This window comes from Dromaius novaehollandiae, chromosome 2, assembly GCF_036370855.1.
Source record: "Dromaius novaehollandiae isolate bDroNov1 chromosome 2, bDroNov1.hap1, whole genome shotgun sequence".
In the NCBI taxonomy this organism is placed as follows: Eukaryota; Metazoa; Chordata; class Aves; order Casuariiformes; family Dromaiidae; genus Dromaius; species Dromaius novaehollandiae.
In genome coordinates, this window is record NC_088099.1 from 145,566,989 (window position 1) to 145,587,629 (window position 20,641).

At 38.3% G+C, this 20,641-nt stretch overlaps 1 protein-coding gene across 5 annotated transcripts in view; it reads right to left on the reverse strand.

Annotated features, from left to right (window-relative positions):
• The window catches only part of CPQ (carboxypeptidase Q), a 165,930-nt gene that overhangs the window by 56,906 nt on the left and 88,383 nt on the right, over nucleotides 1-20,641 (reverse strand). For all 5 annotated transcript variants that reach the window (XM_026099835.2, XM_064507695.1, XM_064507696.1 and 2 more), the window contains one exon: nucleotides 8,455-8,566. In XM_026099835.2, the coding sequence (XP_025955620.2) occupies nucleotides 8,455-8,566 (112 nt within the window). The remainder of the gene's footprint in view (nucleotides 1-8,454; nucleotides 8,567-20,641) is intronic.

Here is a 20,641-nt window from a genome sequence, read left to right on the forward strand (position 1 = left end):
GAAAGTAGGTTAAAATTGCAGTTATACGACTTCAATTAAAATTATAGCAAATTAAATAAAATATTGCACTAGCAGAAAAGGAATGACTCCAGCATTTTTTTAAAATAAAATATATCTTCAGTCCTCATATATTAGCCAGGGAATTTGGAATCAAGAAATCTAACTTGATACAAAACCACAGTGAACTGCATAGAAATCTGTCTTATGGCTTTCCAGTCACATTAGTCATGAGTATAATTCAGAGGAGAGTTGCAATTTCAATTTTAAATAAGTCTTAAGAGAAAAAAAAACTGTCAAATCAACTCCTTATGAGTTACATAAAATGTAATAAAGGCAGTACCCTGAAATTCTTGCCTGAATTGTTTCAAAAATGTTCTTGTAGTCTTCTGTGCTTTTATCCTAGGAAACAGCAATTTGGTTGTACCAGGAATCCATGTCAACATCTATAGTAAAGTTGACTCATTAAACTTAAATTACTCCACAATGCTGGCAAAGAGATGAAGAGGAGGAAGTATACATATCACCAATCACCATAAATTTCTCCATTTCTCATATGTGTGTGGATCATAGTCTAGGAATGTAGGCAGGCCATATAAAAAGTGTGATGGCTAGGATTACACTTTGTCAACAATAATCCTTCCTTCATCAAGTTGCTATAGCAGCAATGGCACCATGCATCTTGGCCTAGAGCGTGGAGAAGGAAAATGTGCTCTGTTCATCTCCTTGCCTCTGGAAGCTCTCCACAGGAAACATTTTTCATATGTAGAAGAACCAAGACTGTCAGAATGTAGGCACAACTGTAGCTTCCTGGTCCTGTATGGCATGCAGACATGACTGAACAGGAGCTCAGGATGCACATAAGACAACAGCAAATGCAGGGAAATGCTTGCATTGTACCATAATCCATCAGCAGTCTTTGGAGTACAGAAGTCTCTCCTGAAGTCTACAGTGGCTATTTCAACATAGGCAAAATCTCATATAATAGTATCTGGCAATACCTTACACTGCTGCAGTTCAAGCAATTGAAGGGAAAGGGGATAAGTTTGTGATTCTGCAAATTAAAAATCCAGCCAATGAGCTTTTCCTGAAGATGCACCAGGGAGATTGGACAGTAGTGGGTGGACATGTGTGCACCTCTAGGTTTGGGAGAGCACAAATTGCTGACATAGTGAAGAATCAAGACTCAAATACAGCCATGGAAAGGCAGAAAACACAGTTCTGTGAAAGAGAGTGAACTTCTGGCTAAACACTGCTGAAAGAAACCTGGTATTTGAACAGAGGACCTGCTGACTAGCCGATTCCTCCTGTGTTAGGGGATACAGGTCTCTGAAAATAAACTAGGCAGTAATGTCAAGTACCAGACCCCATCAGTTTCTCTTCCCAATGGAAAAAAACCTTGAAAATTGGCTCCAGCTGCTTTAATTAAAAAAAGATGCAATAGCCATCGTATCTGAGGATTTTCAGAAGCAAGCAGTAAAAATTCATCAAAATGTACTGCATTTCTAACTCTAGTGGGCGCTCTACTGCAATTAGAAGGCACAAAATGTTATGCTTGGAAAGCTGACACTGCCATACAATCACCTCCTAAAGGCTTTTCACTGTCATTCTCATTATTCAGTTCTCTCAAGCTCACTTTAAAGATAAAACCTGCACCTCCATAGGAGCTTGAACACAAGGTGGTTTTGCCAGAAGGATTTACTGACCACCGACACTGTACTCCATGGGGCAGAAGCATGGGAGAATCCCTGTGTCCTCCAGCAAGAAATGCCCACTTGAGCCAAGAGATACAGGAATGTAGCTGGAGTAGGAGCAAAGAGAAAGTACTGGCTAAAGCTCTGAAACCATCAGTTACATACTACCTGCTTCTTGCTCAAAGTATATCATAAGCAAGTACTAGTCCTGAGGAAGACCACCATGACAGTAGCAAGCTTGAAATGACATGAGAAGAACACAAATACCTCCTTTATAAAAGTAGGCAATCAACAGTCAGAGCTGGACAGCGTCAAACAGGCTGTCAGTCCAACCTGCATAGCCAACTAAAAGCAAAATACAGCATCAAAGTATATTTGGGTAATTTCATGGAGATTATTTTTATGAACAGTTGTTTAACTAATCTTTCAGCTCACCTGGAGAGACAACTTCTTTTGTAAACTTGTGCGACACAGGGAAAAGAGAACCTATGCTCTAAAGAACACCACAAGAGCAACCACTGTAACATCGAAGTGCTGAAACAAATGGCATTGGCTATCTCAAAAGAAACATTTTTGAATAAGAACACATGTATATTTGAAGAATTATAAATCCAATCTGAAAACAGCTTGGGTTTGAGATTTCTAGACTGTAATTAGTAATACAGCTGCTCTGCAAAACTAGTAAAGCCAGATTTGCTTGAGTCCTGTATCTTCTACAATTGCCCAATACTCTCATACCACATCACAGCTCATGCAATACCCCAGGTATTCCCTCTGCATAAAGACCTGAACCACTCAGCAGTTCTTCCTCCTCCTCGTTCCTTCCCATATTCCACAGATTACCCCCAACAACACCCTCGCTACTTCTGTATTTGCTACCTACTCCACAGAGTTCGCAGGCAGGACAAAAAAGAGAAGGTCCTGTGCTTACTCCAATCAGCACAGCCTACATGTGCTGATTAACCAGACATTTGTCATCAAAGAGAAATGATAAAGGCAGAATTAATCCTGCCTTTCCCTCATTTGGGACATAAACGTACTGTCATGTGTGGGAGATGCACACCCATCTCTCCTCAGTCACTTGTTTACAAAGAACACATCAGGACTTCATATTCTGAACATCTCTACGCCTGTATCAAACTTAGTTGAAATTGATCAAAAGGTTAAAAATTGAGGAGGGCTGGGGAAGGCAGCTGCGGACTGACAAAGCTGCAGGCAAACTGCACAAGCTTCTTACTGCCTTAGAAACCCTGGCTAAAGTTTTGAAGAGTCATTTCTTAAGCATCAGAAATAGGTCAAATCCTCAGCTAACCACAACGAGCATGATTCCACTGAAGGAAATTGAGTTTACCAGTTCAGACCAGCTAAAGAACTGCCTCAGTGCCTCCAAAAATGTCTTTATTAGAAAAATAAAGAGCACCAACTAGCTGAAACTTTCATCTTTATTCACATAAACAACTTTTGTAGCAACACTTCAAGTTCTTTGTTTTTTAAGCAAATTAACCATGAAGAAGCTTGCTAGAGAACTAGCCAATCAGCAGCATAAAAAAGTTTCAAGAATACTGGGAAAAAAGTATGCTCTGTGCTTCATTAAACTTTAGTGTTAACCAAGACACATTTGGATAACATTAGTCAATATGGCTACAAGTTGGTGATTTTTTTGGAGTTTAGCTACTAGCAAAGCGAGTACAGTACAGCACAGTAGCAAGTAGATATAAATATGGGTGCACTACATAAAACACTTCTGTTCACTCATATGAGGATATATCTGCAACCACTGCCAGTACCAATATGCACAAGCCAATGTTGATATTCAATGGTATATTGCTTAAAGGGGATTTCTCTAGAGGGAACCTGCAACTACACAAACCAAAAGAGGTGGGGTTCAGTATTCTGCATCGGGTGGCTACGGAAAAGCCATTTAGAGCAACATTCTTCTCACTGAAATTTAACTGTCTAAAAGTAGGCATTTGCTCTGAGTTTGCTGTCTATGCTTCCTCTCTAGAGAAGGAGGATAGGGAAAGGCACTTCCAGAAGGTGCCCATTCTCCACTCACCTCTTCTTAAAACTGGTATCTAAGATGTGCAGAACAATTCACCCCCAGAAGATGCTCTCTCCCTTTATATATGCTGACTCAAGAGAGAGCCTCAACATTTAATTCAGATGACAAAAGTTAGGTGAGGTGAATCCCACCTGTCCTTGGTGCTCTCCTAAATGGGAAAACTGGCATAGATCTGTTGTCAGTAAGTAGCAGAGGACAGACACTTTTAAGATTGAAATGCTCCCACACACCATCGTAATAAGCAAGCACCACAAACGTATCTAAGACAAAATATTATTTCAGGAATAGGTTCTTAGGTGCTTGATTTACTCAGCAAAAACAAAGAGGGAGAGAAATCATAGCTGGTAGAAGCAAAATACTCAGACAAATTTGAAACTTTTCACTTTTAGCACTTCTACTTTTCAGGGCTAACTGAATTGTTATAGCTCTAAACAGTCTTCAAAAAACAGAGTAGCTCACAGCTACTGGCCCTCTTTTCAAAGATATTTTTCTTTTGAAATGTATACATGAGATTTTACATTAATTAAATCTTTTTTATATTATCTCTGATAATATAGTATGAAATCATTTCAGTTTAGGCTGACCTTCATCACTCCTCCTTCTCGCAAAAGGAAACATTGACCTTAAGTCAAAAACTGAAAATAAAATCCTACCAAAAGAGATAGGTTTAATTTTTTCTCCTCAAAAAAGTTAAAATGTTGAAGAATCTGTGTAAAACAGCTTGAGACTGTGCCACTTCTGAGTGTTCTTATAGTGGTAACTAACTATTACAGCATCTGTAAATGCACAAAAGAAAAAAAACAGAAAGAAGAAAAGATAGGAACATAGTACAGAAACTGTGAGCTCAGTTAAAAAAAATAAAAGCCAATACTGAATACTCAGGAACTGTAAAGGCTAACATATTTAAGTAACTGATTCATTTAGAAATAAAAGCATAAATTATTAAATATTTTAATTGAGACATGAAAATAAAGTGTACAGCTTAAATTAAAATGTTATAACCTAAAACTATAATTTTAATGGGAAAAATTAATTTCAAGTATTTGGTCCTAAACCAACAGCTATTAAATGGTTTGGGGGGGTTGTATTAAAAGTACAGAATAGTATTTGAACTGTAATCATTCTTCAATTAATGTATGGAATTAGCAAAATCCTAATTAATAGACATAGCTTGTGTCCGTTGGCCATGTCCAAGGGTCGCAGTGATATAATGACAAAGTTCTATCAGTTAATCATTGAAAAAGCTACTTAAATAGCATAGTAATATCTTGTTTTTATTGCATCAATGGACTATAGCAGAAGTAGTAGCAAGAGTCTTCACTAGACATAATGTAAGTTTTATATTCTAAAATTTATATTTCAGAATGCTCACTTCACCTTTAAGGTCATATATCCACATTTTTAAGATTAGTATTACAATATGCAGATACAGTTTTTATGTCTACACAAAGCACCGTGACTTTGAGACTCCCAGTAAACAGTAAAACTTTTACATGTGTATACAGACTCGCCAGTTTAGATGGCTTATTGTCATGATGAATGTATGTGGTAGGCTAGATGGACGCTAAACTTAGTGGGGTTCAAAAGGATATGAAACCAAGTCTCCACGGTTCAAAATATATTTTCAGCGTGGGGTAGTTTCAAGCATTATACTCTACAGAACTGATTTTAAATAAAACTCTAATTCATTTTTCACATAACCTACACATCTGGCATTTTGCTATCCTTTTTTGTCAGATATTCTGTGCCTCCTAAGATACAAAATCTTCTAATTCTATGACGGAAGACAGTTTATGGAAGGAACCACATAACACAGCTATCCACAGATTAGATTTGATGACACAGAAGTTTTCTTCTAGTCTTTTGTTCCTATGGAACATTGGTATAATAAGAGCAGCATAACATAACAGCAAAGGCTTAGACATTTCCCAGCTGAGAAAATACCATTTTACAACAGGTTGTACAGCAAACACACAGGCTACTACCAGGGGAAATCAAATATTTGAACAAGCAGAGTGATGCATTTCATTCATGCGTGAAAGGAAAGCCAGTGAGTAAGAATCATACGCAATGCCACCAGAAATGCCAATGCTTTAAGAAATACAAAGCTGCTTATTTTAAATGGAATAAAGTCAGCGAATAGAGATTTTTTTTTTCTGGAGGTAGAGGAAGCACAGACAATTTTCCAAGAATCACATAACAGAGGAAATATCAGAAAACACTAAAACAAAGAATAGGCATGGATTCTTCTGTAGAAGAATCATTTTTTAATTTACTGTTAAAAGAACAAAAAGTTAAATCTGAGCTACTTCATTTTCAGTCATAGACTAATAGTCCAATCATTCTGAGGCTGAAAAATGAGAGATAAGGGGTTCAAATAATGCAAAATAAAGGATTTCGTCATAGGAATGTCTGACATTCATCACTGTAGTGTCAGAGTGGCTAATCACATAAGGCAGCTTATCTTTAAAGAGCTCGCCAAGAAACACTGAGATTATTCAAGTGAACAAGTGCTTCTGATTGGAAGCACGGATGGCTATTTTCTTACTTAAATTCTGCCAGAGCTAAGAGCAGCAGCTGATGATTTTATTTTTCAGTGCGTACTCAGAGCATTCCCCTTGACCACAGGTTAGATTTCTGGAAAAAAGGAATGATGGGGAAAAACAGATTCCATCTGATGAGAAGGGGAAAAGGCATCCATGGATAACAACTTCATAATCTAAGAAATCTGTTTTGAACTAGTTTTGAGGGGTATAGTAACAAGAGCCCATATGGAAGTAAAAGCAACAAAAAAAATGATCAAAGACTAAGACTGAAATCTACAGATCAAAGATCAGAAATCATACTAGGCCACAGTAGACTGAGAACAGCAGGACAGCCAGGCTGAACTTCGAGAGGCTAGGTGTATGGAGGAAACAGGCAGATGGATTTGAATGTTCCCCATATGACTAAATTAAGCATACAATGCCGATTAGGGTCAAAGTCTAGATCATCTTTGGTAGCAGTGCCTGACTGCAGACCTCAGTCTGCAAGATGGTATGCACGAGCTCCATTCACAAAGATGGCCTTAGAGCCCCCTTACAGCATTCCTGCCACATTCGAATTGCACTTGAGCAGGAACACCCTTCAGTCCACAAGGAATCCCACATATTTTTGCACCTTGCAACCATAGGCCCTTCTCAGACATGCACTGGCCCTAATTCATATTACTTAGTGGACCACCTCTGCCACCAGACACACCCTGTATGGCTATATGTAGGCCATGCCCTTCTACACTAACCCACTGTCTGCAGCCTGCTTCTACCCAGAAGTCAGATGAAGTCCATGACTAGCAGAAACTGGCCCTTTAGATCCTACTCGAGAGGGATATGCAAACCAGGAGCAATTCCACAACAGTATTTTATCCCTAGCACTAGTGGAAGATGCACATCCAGGCCAGGAGCTGCCTATTCTTCCTTCTCTCATGTCTTTATCTGCATTTACCACTGATAGCAAGATTTTTTAGTTTTTCTGAGCAGACATTTTGGAGGAGGGAGACCAGTAGGCATGCAGGGTTGACAGCCTGTGTGCTGGAATATCAATCTCAGAGATGTCCAGCTGATCTATAGACCAAACTCCAACACCTGGTTTCCCTTTGTCACCTTGTTATTACTGAGGGGGATTCAAAGAAATGATCCCTGAAAAGAGAACGCTGCTTTGTATCCCACAAGCTTATTGTAGCAGGATACTACGCTGTGGAAGACCTCAAGTGTGTCTCAAATGTGTCAAATGTTACTTGATTAGATGTATGAGCCAAGTGTAAGCCAAGTTTGACAGAACTGTGTCCCTATAGTGCTGAGACTCACAGCCCAAAGCAGAGCCCAAGCATACAACAACATAAAAGCAGCACGAATGATCAGGAAATCAGGCCTGCAGTGAAAAGCAGAGGGCTTGCCAGCGTGATGGGATAGAGTTACCTATCAATATTTCGTGGAACAAGACGAGGCAGGATACAAATTTATTTAGGAATAACATTCTAGGAAAAAAGACTCTGCAATATATACCTTTGTAATATGAATTTCTATTAATTTCAGAACCAGTTTTGTCAAATAGTATTACATATAGATAAAAGGAAAAAGACCAGATGCAGCCTCATGGCCTGCATCCAGTTCCAATTACATATTTTAGAGAAAGGCAGAGATGAAATTGTCTATAGAAGTGATCAAGAGCAATATAAGGTGTTGAGAATCAAAATACCTGAGCAGCCACAAGAAAAACAACATGCAGGAAACTTAAAAATTTAGGAACGTGCTTGAAGACAATGTTTGTTTCAAAAGGCAAGAGAAGAAGGAGAAGGCTATTTGTGACTTTATGAAGTTTCATCTTCATTAACACTAACTTCTCATTAAGAAAGAAATGAAAAGGGGTGACTTCCTTCTAGGTTACTTAGATATTGTATCTTACACTGAACTTTCATTCTATGATGATGGTGACTATGCAGGCTTAAAGCACTTTCTAGGTCACCAACTGATGCGTTCCTCTTGGAGCATAACTGGTTCCTATGAAGGAAGAAGGGGTTTAAGAGACAAACTTGTAAAATATTTATACTAAGCATGAATATTTGTGCTCAGAAGAGTGCATAAAATAGAATAATCTGTTTAGACAACATACAAATGTCCCAGAAATATAATGCATTAAAAATATTTAAAATTAAGTATTTACCCAGGTCCTTAACAAGAGACAATGCTTCCCACGATATAAATGCTCCACCACCATCGTCCATAGCTCCCTGCCCAACATCCCAGCTGTCCAGATGTCCACTGACCAATACAATCTGGAAAAGCAATTATGAGAAAACATATCTATCATATGAAAACAGTGAATGAGAAAAGTCAGTTCAGCATTTAGGCACTGGAATGATTTTGTCTTAAGTTTGGCTTTTTAGTTTAAAACAGGAGGAAGGAAACATTTCAGATAAAATTAAAATACTGTTCTCTAATTATTAAACATAAATCTAAGACCACCAAATCCAACCTGCTGATCCAAACTACTGGCTAAATCAACCTAGATATACTGTAAGGAGTATTTAAATGAAAAGCTTAGCCTTGTATATTAGCAAAGTGCATACTTTCCAGAGATACAGGACTAATATATTGCAGAATGGTGAAAACTTCTTTCATACACCAGCTGTGAACTGTTCAAGCCCCTAGGCATTAAATTTGATTAACCCTATTTTTGGGTGCATAACTAAGAAATACGAATTTAGACTGAAGTGTTCCTGGACAGAGGTTGTTTTTTATTATGTATCTATGGCCCTTGCCACAGAGGACCTCTAATTTATTACTGGATCCCCTATGTGCCACAACAGTGACAAGGTATTTTATAGTTCCATTAGTCATAAGGATATTTTAAATTAAAAACTACACAGTAGCAAGTCCCAGATGGTTTTTCTGCAAGGAAAGTTTTGTGGCTACAGTAGAGTATAACAGTACTTGTGTCTTCAGAAACACATTCACTTTCAGACTTGAACCCTGTCAAAGAAACAAGCAGTATCAGACCAGTAGAGAAGTGGAGACAGTTCCCTAACTGGAGCCAAAGCTGAAGAGTTGATGGATCTGTGATTGCAATGGAGGGGTTAAGAGACAAGAACTCTGGGCTAAACAGGCAGGTCATTAAGCACGGTAAAATGGAGCAACTGGACAAAAACAAGAGCAGGAAACTGCTGCAGTGCCCAGGAGTCTTGGAAGAACGACAAAGAGTGCCCTTGGGATAGGATGGAAGTAGTGCTGAAGCATCCAGTCTGCAACAACTCAGCACTGAAGGAAAACCGAAGGAGACCCTTGGAGCATTCATCTGTGTCCTGCCCAGAACCGGACATAAATGGAGGGATGCTTCTAAACTCACTGGCTGATTTCAATGAGGGCTCAGAGCTGAACTCTCCTCCTGCCACCTTCTTCTCCCTAAAGAATGAAGGGATGAGTATCTTTTCAAATTTTAATCTCAGCTTATATTCATCACAGGACAACTTCTCTAGCACTGATAATGAGAATAGTTTTTCCTGTTATCACCCCTAGAGGGTGAGAACCTATGCTGTCAAGTGTGCAGCTAACATTGTACATTGTAAGGAACTATCTTGGGGCGTAAAGATGAAGACCTCAATTTTCCACCTCACATAAGCAAAGTCTTAGTAAATTTTCCCTGATTACTAGAAATAAGGTACAAACAGATCATGGCAGTGGAGTGCACCAAGATAAAAAATATGACATGCTCAAACAACTGTGTTACCTCATTTAACCAAATATGAACTTAGGTAATGCAACTAAAAGGACCATTTGTATTAAACAAAGGTCGTGAAAGATTATTAGTCATATCTATTATATTGCCATGTGTCCAATCAGAACATATCAAAACCCTTTAAATTTACAAAATACATGATGAAATGTTTGCAAATGTATGTATTATAAAAAACAGAAGTGTCATGCTTCAGAAGCTGGAAAAACTTACGATCAATATCTGAATAGCTGCTTACTCCTTCCTTCTCAGATGTTTCAACCCTCTTTTCTGCTTATTCAACCTTAATTAAACATGTGTTTGATTTCCAGTACAGAGGGATTTTCTTGGTAGTAGACAGACATGCTGCAGCCTTTATTCCAAAACCTCCACTCCATCAAACATGTCTTTAGCCTAAATTTGGACAGCAGACCCCTTTGTAAGAGCCTCAGATTTACTTAGGAGGTATTTTTGCAATTTAAGGTCATGATTCTTCCAGGCCCAGAAATGAAAAATTGCAAACAGCATGTTTCCCAAAGGCACTTCACTGCAGTAGAAGTACTTAATCTGTGGCAGGCCTCTGCTTCGATAGCAATGTAGCTTGAAACTAGATAACCTAAGAAAAGCCAGGCTAGCTTTTGAGGTAGAAGCCTTTTTGAAATGAGGGAAAAAAAGAAATGCTGATTGCATTACTCATTGTCCTTTCTGTTTCCTTATAAGGAGAACTGAGCGTGGACACATGTGCGTGCGCACAGACACACACACAGTGTGGGCAATACTGCAATAAACTCTGCTTAGAGATCTTGAGATACATGTGCAGCCACACTAGAAGGTGAGTGTGGAGGACAGATCTCACAGAGCACCACATTTTGCAGTTGACCAGTGCAGACTTATTACTGTCTACTGAATAAGGAATTTGCAAATAAAATAAAAGAATAAACAGAAAAGGCTCTGAGAGAAAGCATAACTGTCTGCAGTATAAAAGATGTCTGTTCCACAACTTTAAAATGGTCATGTGTTTTGTTTATTTTTTAACCAAAGATTAATTTTAGAAGGATAACTATTCACTGTCTTGGGAAATGTAACTTCAAGTTGAAGAGAAATATTTAGATCAAGTTTATAAATTCATTGAGAACCAAATTTACAATAAGAGTAATGCCTTGACTTCAGCAGTGAAAGCATACCTCACTACCATTACTCCCTGGCCACAATCTCAACATGAGTGACTGATAGGGAATTACTTTTCATTTCTGTGAAATAACAAATTGCAACAGCAGGAAATTTTGAATCAGAAAGTGGTGGTGTAATCCCATTTGGGATTACAGACTCCAGTCACAAAGCATCTTTACCAACTCCTGAACATTACACCCAAACAGATTAAGGTTCAAGTGGATTGAGAAAGTCAGAGTAATTTTATGGATGAACTTTTGCTTACATTTACTTAAACTATGCCAAAAGCAATGACATAAATACAACCAGTGTCCTTCCATGTGAAAGTTTTAGCAGAACAGTTATTGTTTTTTTCAAGTGTCATGCTTCTGCAGTAGCCTCTGTAATGAAGGTTTCAGTGATCTTACTGCTAACTAGCCACAGACATTCTCAGAGTAAGATACAATCACAAAATAACAATAACACTATGTTTATCTTGGCCTTTAAGTAGATATAATGTATCTGAGGAAATGAGTGGAAATATTTCTGAAATTCATTCTAAGCTATTATTTAAAATAGCATTATAATACCCTGTACACATGGGCTAATAGACAAAGGTAGTTAATGCTATCAAGGATGTATGATTGTATTTCCAAGCCAGTTATGTTGCTCTCATCTCCAAGTCTGTACACAGGCTAATGACTTGCACTTGCACAAAACATCCATATAGAAATAACATCAGTATAGGTCAACAGAATGGAAGCACTGCAAAGCAATACAAGTAATTTATTTGTTTTAAATATATTGAGAAACCACACGTATCTGAATATGACCGTACAAATACAGAATTCACTTTCGCCAAATCTACCAAAAATACATTTAGAATTCGAGACCTTCCATGCAATGTGACAATTTAAGGTTTGGCTTTCCTGTTGTGACACACCTAAGAAAATGCCACTAGAGACACAGTCCTGATAAAGCATAACAGGATAAGTGAAACTTCAGGAAACATTTCAAATAGAGGATGACTTACTACATTTCATTTTGTACAAGCATTATGACCACTACTGGATGCCTGTAAGTCGTGCCCAGCATTTCAGGCAGGCAGGCAGACTATATTTTAAAACCAAGAAAATGAGAAAGAGGAACCACTATAGACTTCTGCATAAATTACAGAGTTATCCTTTTCTAAGCATGACGTTTATTGCCACCACAAAACAATCTCCTATTCCATATGTATTCACACATGCCCATTCAATTTGTCATGCATTAAGTTCAAATAAATTTAGATGAACTACCATCTGTTTGGTAAGAGGGAGTTTGAGGGAAAACCTACTCCAGTGTTAGTCAGTCTCTGTAATCTCGCTTGCTCCTGTAGAGGTACCAGTCAAAGGCTTCTCTCTATGCAACGTTAGAGATCATAAATAATAAATGTTAGGAAACAACTGTAAGTAACAGTTCCAATCACAGAATCTAGTCTCAAATAATATTTGTGTCAAGTTGTCAAAACCAACATGCAATGGTATTTCACATCACTGAGGTACATAGCAATAGAAGAGCAATGAAGTTGTCATTCATCTTTGGATGGTCCTTGTGGATGAAAATGACTGAGGCTAGGATCCACAAAGTAGGACCTTTATTGATGGAATCTGCTCATTCACACACTCACTTAGGAAGGCTTAGTAAGAACTTTCATTGTCTGATCCACTGAAAAGAATTTTCCTTGCATCGTCTCTCAAGTAGACAGGGAAGATAAGGAGCATGCACCTTAACCTGCGTGTACTTAAACAAAGATCATATACATAGAGAGTGAAATGACAAAGAACTGAAGATGACATCAGAACCAAGTCAGGTATCTGCAGCTAAGACACACCCAAATCCCAAGTTTCTGCATGCCTGAATTTTCAGCTAAAACAGTGAAGCACTCCAGACTGTAACTCAAGTTCCTTCCAACTGCTCGATCTACATGATCAGCCAAATACCACCATCAGTTGTTTGCTCAGGCAACACAGGGCTACGCTGTGTACCCGGGGTTTTAGCCCAGCTCATAAATTACTTGGAATTTCATGGAAAACATTTCTATTGAAATATTTGTTCTTTTTTCTTCCAGTTTGCTTCTAAGTAGGTCCTTCTTAAGCACGTAAGCACTATAATAATGTCTTACATTATTTGACTGTATATTTTTTCTTTCAGTGCATAGGATATTTGTAAAATATATAACTTCTACCTATGAACACCACATATAATTGTTCTGTGCTTGGATCAAATTTAAGAGGAAGACAGAAGTCAGGTAATAATTAGAATCCTCGATTCAATCCAATCTAAAAATTGCCTATAAACTCTCTCCTTTCCCAGGTAGTCACTCCTCTTCTCTCTCTCTCTCTCTCTCTCTCTCTCTCTCACACACACACACATACTCACTCTTTCTCATTGGACGATTTGCTATTTTCTTCAGTCCCAGACAAAATTTCTGACACTAACTAAATCATGACTTAAATACAATTATTATCTATTTCTCAGATGAACCCACTATCAAATTTAGACCTGTGCTTTTAAGCATAGGGAACATATTTTGAGTAATCTACCCATTTGGCCAGTAATACAACTATGAACTGCCAGATAGCTGCAGCTTATAAGAACCAAAAGATTTTCTCTATTTCACTGTATAATAGCATAAGAACAAGGAAAAAGAGAAACACAGCATATCATGTGCCTTACCACTGGGCAAATAGAACAGCTGGCAGGGCTAAATGTAAGCCCATCATTCTCAACTTTGCCTTCAAAAATATACTCAGACAAAGCCTTTATGCACAAAGATTTGCAAAACGACATAATAAATCTGGCATGGCTCTCAGATATTTTGGAATGTATTAGCACCATTAGTAGTAGTGCTTACAAATATTTTCTGGAAAATGGCAACACTGAACAACATGTCTTTCTACCGCTTACCCACATAGCAAAGCTGGCACAAGCATTCACAGTCACCTTCCTCTTCTAAAAGCAATTCTTAATCTGCAGGCTGTAAAGTATTCTCTTTCCCACCTTTAGAAAAAAGTTCTGTCAGCCTAGTGGGATAAAACCATTTTGGTCTGTAACTACTTTTTTACCCCAGCCAATTCCCCTACCTGATCCTGAACTTTTTCTCCTTAAACTCCCAGACCAAAACGAAAGGGAAATTAAAGAGTTGTCTACCTCCCTACTTACTACTTCAGGTCCAGGCAGAACCACGTTTGTTTATACAATCCAACGTTCCTTAAGTTTTAAAAATCTTTACAATAGCTATTTATTTGTATCATGCAGTAACACCCTGTAAATCAGTCTGTTGTCTATCCCATCAAAGGCCTTCTTGACTCTAAACAAATTAGATCTTTTTATTCTTCTACAGTTTGATGATGTGCTAAAAAGACTGCAGCAAATTTGTCAGGTATGATCTTCCTTTCAGGAATCCAACTTAACTCTTCCAATAGTGGAACAGAGACACTACACCCACTAATAGGAAACTTTTCGAGCACTGCATAATAAATGTGACCATTTAAATAGACTATTTTAATATCTGCTTTTACAGGGACACTGCATTTTGCATCAATACTACCATTATTTCAAGCTAGGCATCTCAAAATTTGGGGAAGACAAAGCTAAAAAAGTTGAGTGCCCATTAGCAACATAGCAGTATATCTCATGGGAATATGAATTAAATTCACATGCCAGGTTAGACCTCAGAATAAATTCTCCTGAATTTAAAAAGTGTAATTTGTTACTACCAGAAAGAAAAATACTTTTTCTAGTTACATTTAAACAGAGGTCTATTCTTTTCCTGTGTAATTTCATCAATTTCAATAGCTAAATTCGAGCCTGTAGCTTTATCAGAGATGTTCAGTTCTAAAAAATACTTACTTGGTAAAAACCCTTTCTAAAAGTCTACCTGATCCCAAATATTTCTTCTGGGCTAAAAGTATGTAAAAAAAGATTTGTGAGTTTCTGCACTTGCCTTTAAGAAGGCACTAATTCCCTCCTGTTAAACTGCAATTGGTTTAAGTCATGCCCTAAATGTAAACCAGGAACATTAACAGGTTTAATGGATATTTTGTATATATACAAGAATATTTCTTCAGATTGGTTTTTAGCTTTTGTGTCCAGATAATGTGACTTCACTGTACCTTTTTTTAGATTTCATGCATATTAGGAATGATTCTTAAATAACCAGTCTAACTGTCCCAACTAATTTACAGTTCTGAAGATACAGTGAAGTCCAGAAAGAAAAAAAATGATTAAAACAAAAACTGTCTTTTCTACTTAATATTCAGTGTAATAAGTTTTAAATTCCAGGTTTCTGATTAAATGATAGACCTGCACATGAAATACAAGTGACTCACTCAGTCACACAAGAATCAAATCTTATTACTCCTAAAAAGCTGATTAACCTTCAAAGAGTGTCTGTGTCACAATATATAGTAAACTCTTTAAAGCTGAATTTGTGCTTTATAAAAGTGATTGAAAATAAAGTGTTCTCAGAGAAAGCAGCATAACAAAACCTCCTGGTTAAAAGTAAAGCTCAAAACCACTAAGTCATTAAACAGCATGGGCTCATACCATTTATGCCATATACAATAGTCTAGGAGAAACTTAGTCTAAAAATAAGCTACTACTTATAGTAACTAGATGAGCTTTCAAAAGATAACCAAGTATTCTCTAGAAATGAAATGACTATCATGTTGGAGCATTTGTTTGGAGACTATATGTTGGAGCATTTCCATTTTTAAGTTTCCTAGAACCTGTTACTTCCTTGCGCTGTAACATTTCAGGAAAAAACACTATTTTTCAAAGTACTGTATTCCAAAAATAAGGATTTGTATTTACACACTTCAACACACCTTTTAGAGATTTTAAGAGTAAAAATCACATCAGTATGTCATCATCACAATTAACCAAACCAGAGGTTCTAGCAACATTCACAAATGATTTATTTTTGAAATCTCTTTTATCAGGTATTTAAGCTAATCTCAGCTAAAATAAACACTAATGTCCAATGCTACTACTTTCACTGAAGCATTTATAAAACCTGTCTTATTTTCAGACTGTGATAGTACGCACTACTAGTAAGCGTCACTTTCCGAAAGCGTAAAAAAAGAACTGCAAGACTAATTTTTTCTCTTCAGAAAAGCAGAGATCAGTCAGACCCTATGCCCTGCCAGCACTGCCTTAGAGCATTCTTATGGTCCAAAATGTCCTGTAAGACATCCTTAAGTAGCCAGCTCTAAACTGTCCTCTAGTAAATAGATTTCATTTTACAAATCCGCCTAAGGAGAGTGTTGATAGAAGTAAGTCAAAGTAACCCTTAGATGGTTGTAATTAATATCAAAAGACTACAAAACAGGAGGCTTCAAAACATACCCATTCTGTCCCAATGCCAAATGCTTAGAATCTAGAATAGTTGAGGTTGGAAGGGACCTCTGGATGCTCATTTATTTCAGCCCCTGTTCAGAACAGGGTCAATTTAGATCAGATTGCTCAGGGCCTTGTTGAGTCAAGCTCTGAAAACTTCCAAAGATGGAGATTCCACAACCACTCTGGACAAACTGCTTCAATATTTCCTATTAGGACTCATCATCACCAGCTGAACACAACAAAGACAAAATGCTTGCTCTCTGCTACAACACTGTTTCTCACCGTTACAGATATTAAAAGGAGTGTTGATCATGGAATCTGTTCTCCTGAAACGGTCTCATAATCCTACTTACGTACTTATAATGATCTATCAAAACTGGTGACCCTTCTTGTCTTTACTACTCCTAGTGGGAGGCTGCTCCATGCCTTTCTGCTCTCATGGCAAAAACCTACTGCCCAGCCTGTATATTTTCATAACTTATATATTATATATATTAATTATATAATAGACTACATAACACCCTACGTAATAGGCTATACAATAGCCTGTAACTATTGTCTATGGTCTTCTGATAGTCCTTTTACTCCACAAATCCATGTTTGGCCCAGGTTCTTGCCATTTCTTCCTCTGCTGCTTAAAGGATTTCATTGCAAAGTATGCTTTCATTCAACAAGTCCTTTTTTTGTTTACTGTAACCATTCTTTTTCCTTCCATGACTTGCCTTACATCCCTGGCACTGGCACCTGCACAAGTTCTCTCAGAAAGTTGGCAGCAAAGACCAGCTTTTTAAGGGTTGCAGGGTTTTTTGAGAATCTTACTATTTTTTTAAAAAAACATGTAGATACCATTTTTATTCCTCTCTCATATATATGTTGCTTCTCTCTTATACAGCAAAATAAACTCTTCAGAGCAGAACTAATTTTATGTATTTTCAGAAGTGTAGCAACCCACTGTGGGTGGTAGGAAGTTACTAAAATATAAATGAAACAGTAACACACACAACACAGAGAATAAACAGGAGGAATTAGAGGTCTGCATGCAGTTGCAGGGCTATGATTTCACTGGGATCACAGGGACATGGTGGGATAGCTCATGACTAGAGTGCTGCCACAGATGGATACCAGCTCTTTGGGATGGTCAGGCTGGGAAGGGGAGGAGGGGGAGTTGCCCTTTATGTGAGAGAGCAACAGGAATGCATGGAGCTCTGCCTGGGGATGGGTCACGAGCCAGCTGAGAGCCTACGGGCCAGGTTGGAGGACAGACCAACATGGGTGACGTTTGGGAAGAAGTAGTAGATGAGGCCTTCTTCAGACTACTGGAAGAAACCTCACGTTCACAGCCTCTGGTCCTCATGGGGGATTTTAACCACTCTGGCATATGCTGGAGGGACAACATATCAGAGTGTGAGCAGTCTAGGAGATGTCTGGAACACATTGATGATCAACTCCTGACACAAATGATCGAGGAGCCAACAAGGGGAGATAGACAAGTGGCAGTAAGGTGGACTGAAAACTGGCTGAACTGTCAGGCTCAGAGGGTTGTGATCAGCAGCACAAAGTCCAACTGGAGACCAGTCACTAGTGGTGTGCCTGGGAGTTGATACTGGGGCCAATACTGTTAAACATCTTTGTTAAAGACCTGGATGATGAGACCAAATGCATCCTCAGCAAGTTCACAGAAGACACAAAACTGGGAGGAGTGGCTGATGTATGAGATGGTTGCACTGCTTTTCAGAGGGACCTCCAGAAGCTGGAGAAATGGGCAGAGAGGAACCTCATCAAGTTCAGCAAGGGGAAAGTCCTGAACCTTGGTGGGAATAACTCCCTGTACCAGTACATGCTGGGGGCTGACTAGGAAAGCAGCTTGGCAGAGCTGCTTGGACCTGGGAGGCCTGGTGGAGAACAAGTTGAACATTAGCTAGCAATGTGCCCGCATGGCAAAAGGCCAACAGCATCCTGGGCCACACTAGGAAGAGCACTGTCTTGATTTATAAGTAAAATAGGACTAAGCAATTCTTTATTATGCAGAGATACAGTGAAGATTTATTAGTGAACATCTGTTAATATTTTTATGACAGTGTTCATGGAAAGTACCGAGAAGTATAGAGTCAAAGTCCCTGACTTATATTGAAATTGCTGGAGCTACATCTACTTACACAAAAGAAAACTCAGTCCGCAATTTCTAGTACCCACCCACAACTCCAGAATAGTCTTATTCACAGAGACACAGCTAAGCATGTGCAAGTAACACTGACCGATTTCCTTACCTGATTTCCATTAGCATATCTCAAACTCCCTGAGTTGTGATACAGAATGAGAACTTACCTTTCATGTTTATCTGTCTTCAATTTCTCTGTTTATATACTATGTTGAAACTTTAAATGTGTTTGACATGAGTTTTCAGCATGTGAAATATGAATATGATGATTTATCAAATTCATAAAATTTCTGTAAAAGTACAGATTAGACAAAACTTTTGTCAAGATGGTTCTCAGGGTACAATTTCTGCTCAAAATCAAAAGAGATTCACTGTATTAGGACCAGTAAAGCAATGGTTCTGAAATTCACTGGAAATGCAGTGGACTTAAGAAAACCTGGTGCAAAGTCCAGCTGTATCAAAAAAGGAAAAAGCAGTGGCAACACATACTTCAACACATTTGGCATACCACAAGGCTGGAAAGTGGTTCACATGCAAGAATCATCTGGGTACTGTATGGGTATTGCATACTGCCACCTTTTAAGACATGCACATGCCAGGCACAAATCAGTGCCTCCCTTGCATAGAACAGACAGTAAATAGATAATGCATAGCTCTGGACAACCCTGAAGTAATGTGAAAACCAAACCCACTACAGCAACAGAAAGGGAGGAGGTACCCAAGTCCCTTGTCCTGCCTCATTCCAAACACAGGATCTAACTACCATAGGCTGGGGTACCAGAAAACAGAAGTTATCTCCTTTGGAAATAGTCTTGCCTGCATAAAACATTTGAGCATTCATTGGACAGGGACACACAGAGCAAGTAAGGCACTCATCTTAAATGTGGGTCAGGGGCCTCAAGGCCACACTCTGGAATCAAGCTGAGCTGCACTTTGCATCTGGGTCTCCATCTCTCCCTTATCAAGTGCCTTAGAAATGGGACTTCTGACTGCAGGCTGGTATCATCTCTGACATTTTTCATAGGCACAAAGTCTCTGCTTGTCCTGCCATGGAATGTGAAATTTTCTGAGCTTGTGAAAATGTTCACAGTATAATTTTTTCTCCCTGTGTCCAGCTACAGAGAGGAAATCAGAAAGAAAAAGACCAGAAACTCCAGCTAGATCCAAGTTATGCAAATGGCTTTGTGTGATGTGGGTTTCTGTCTACTTGGACTTAACATCAAATTTATGTCCCTAGGCCACTCAAAATCTGTCAGTGCTAACTAACACTCCCTGTCACTTCACCTTAGATTTGAATCTCCGACCTTCATCTGAAAGGTTCTACATTTCACTGCCAACACAAGGGACTGTGCCATTTCCCTCTAGTTTCTCTTCATATTGTTGCAAGTAGAAATAACGATCCCTGCACAACTCACACATCCCAACTCCACACGATAGAGGAACGTAAGCTCTCAGAAATTCTGATGTACATAGCACTGGCTACCCAGCTGGCAAGGACTACTGAGTGCTATTACAGAGAGACATCAGTCTTCGATCAGCTCCAAAACATGCATTAAAAAGAATCTGTATTCAATCAGCCTCCACAATCCTGAGACTTAAGTACAATAAAGGCTTCTGGACTTCTTAAATGAAGACTGTGTTTCATATTAAAATTATTATTGCTGTTCTATTTGTGCTTCATTTCATACCTGCTTGTGTTGAGATTTATTTAATTTCTCCTTCAAGGCACTGTTCTTAGTGGCTCCTATTCTAATTTTATTAGTTTTTGTATCTCTAAGTTTCAAAGTTTAACACAATAGCTATAACGATAGTATGCAAAACTGATGTTATGTACCAGATTAATAAGCTTGAAGGGCATGTTTAGTTAAGATTATATCAGGGCTGTATCTGTTAAAATATTTTAATGCTTGAATGTTCAAAGAAACTTATTCTAGTGTTAGTGCATTT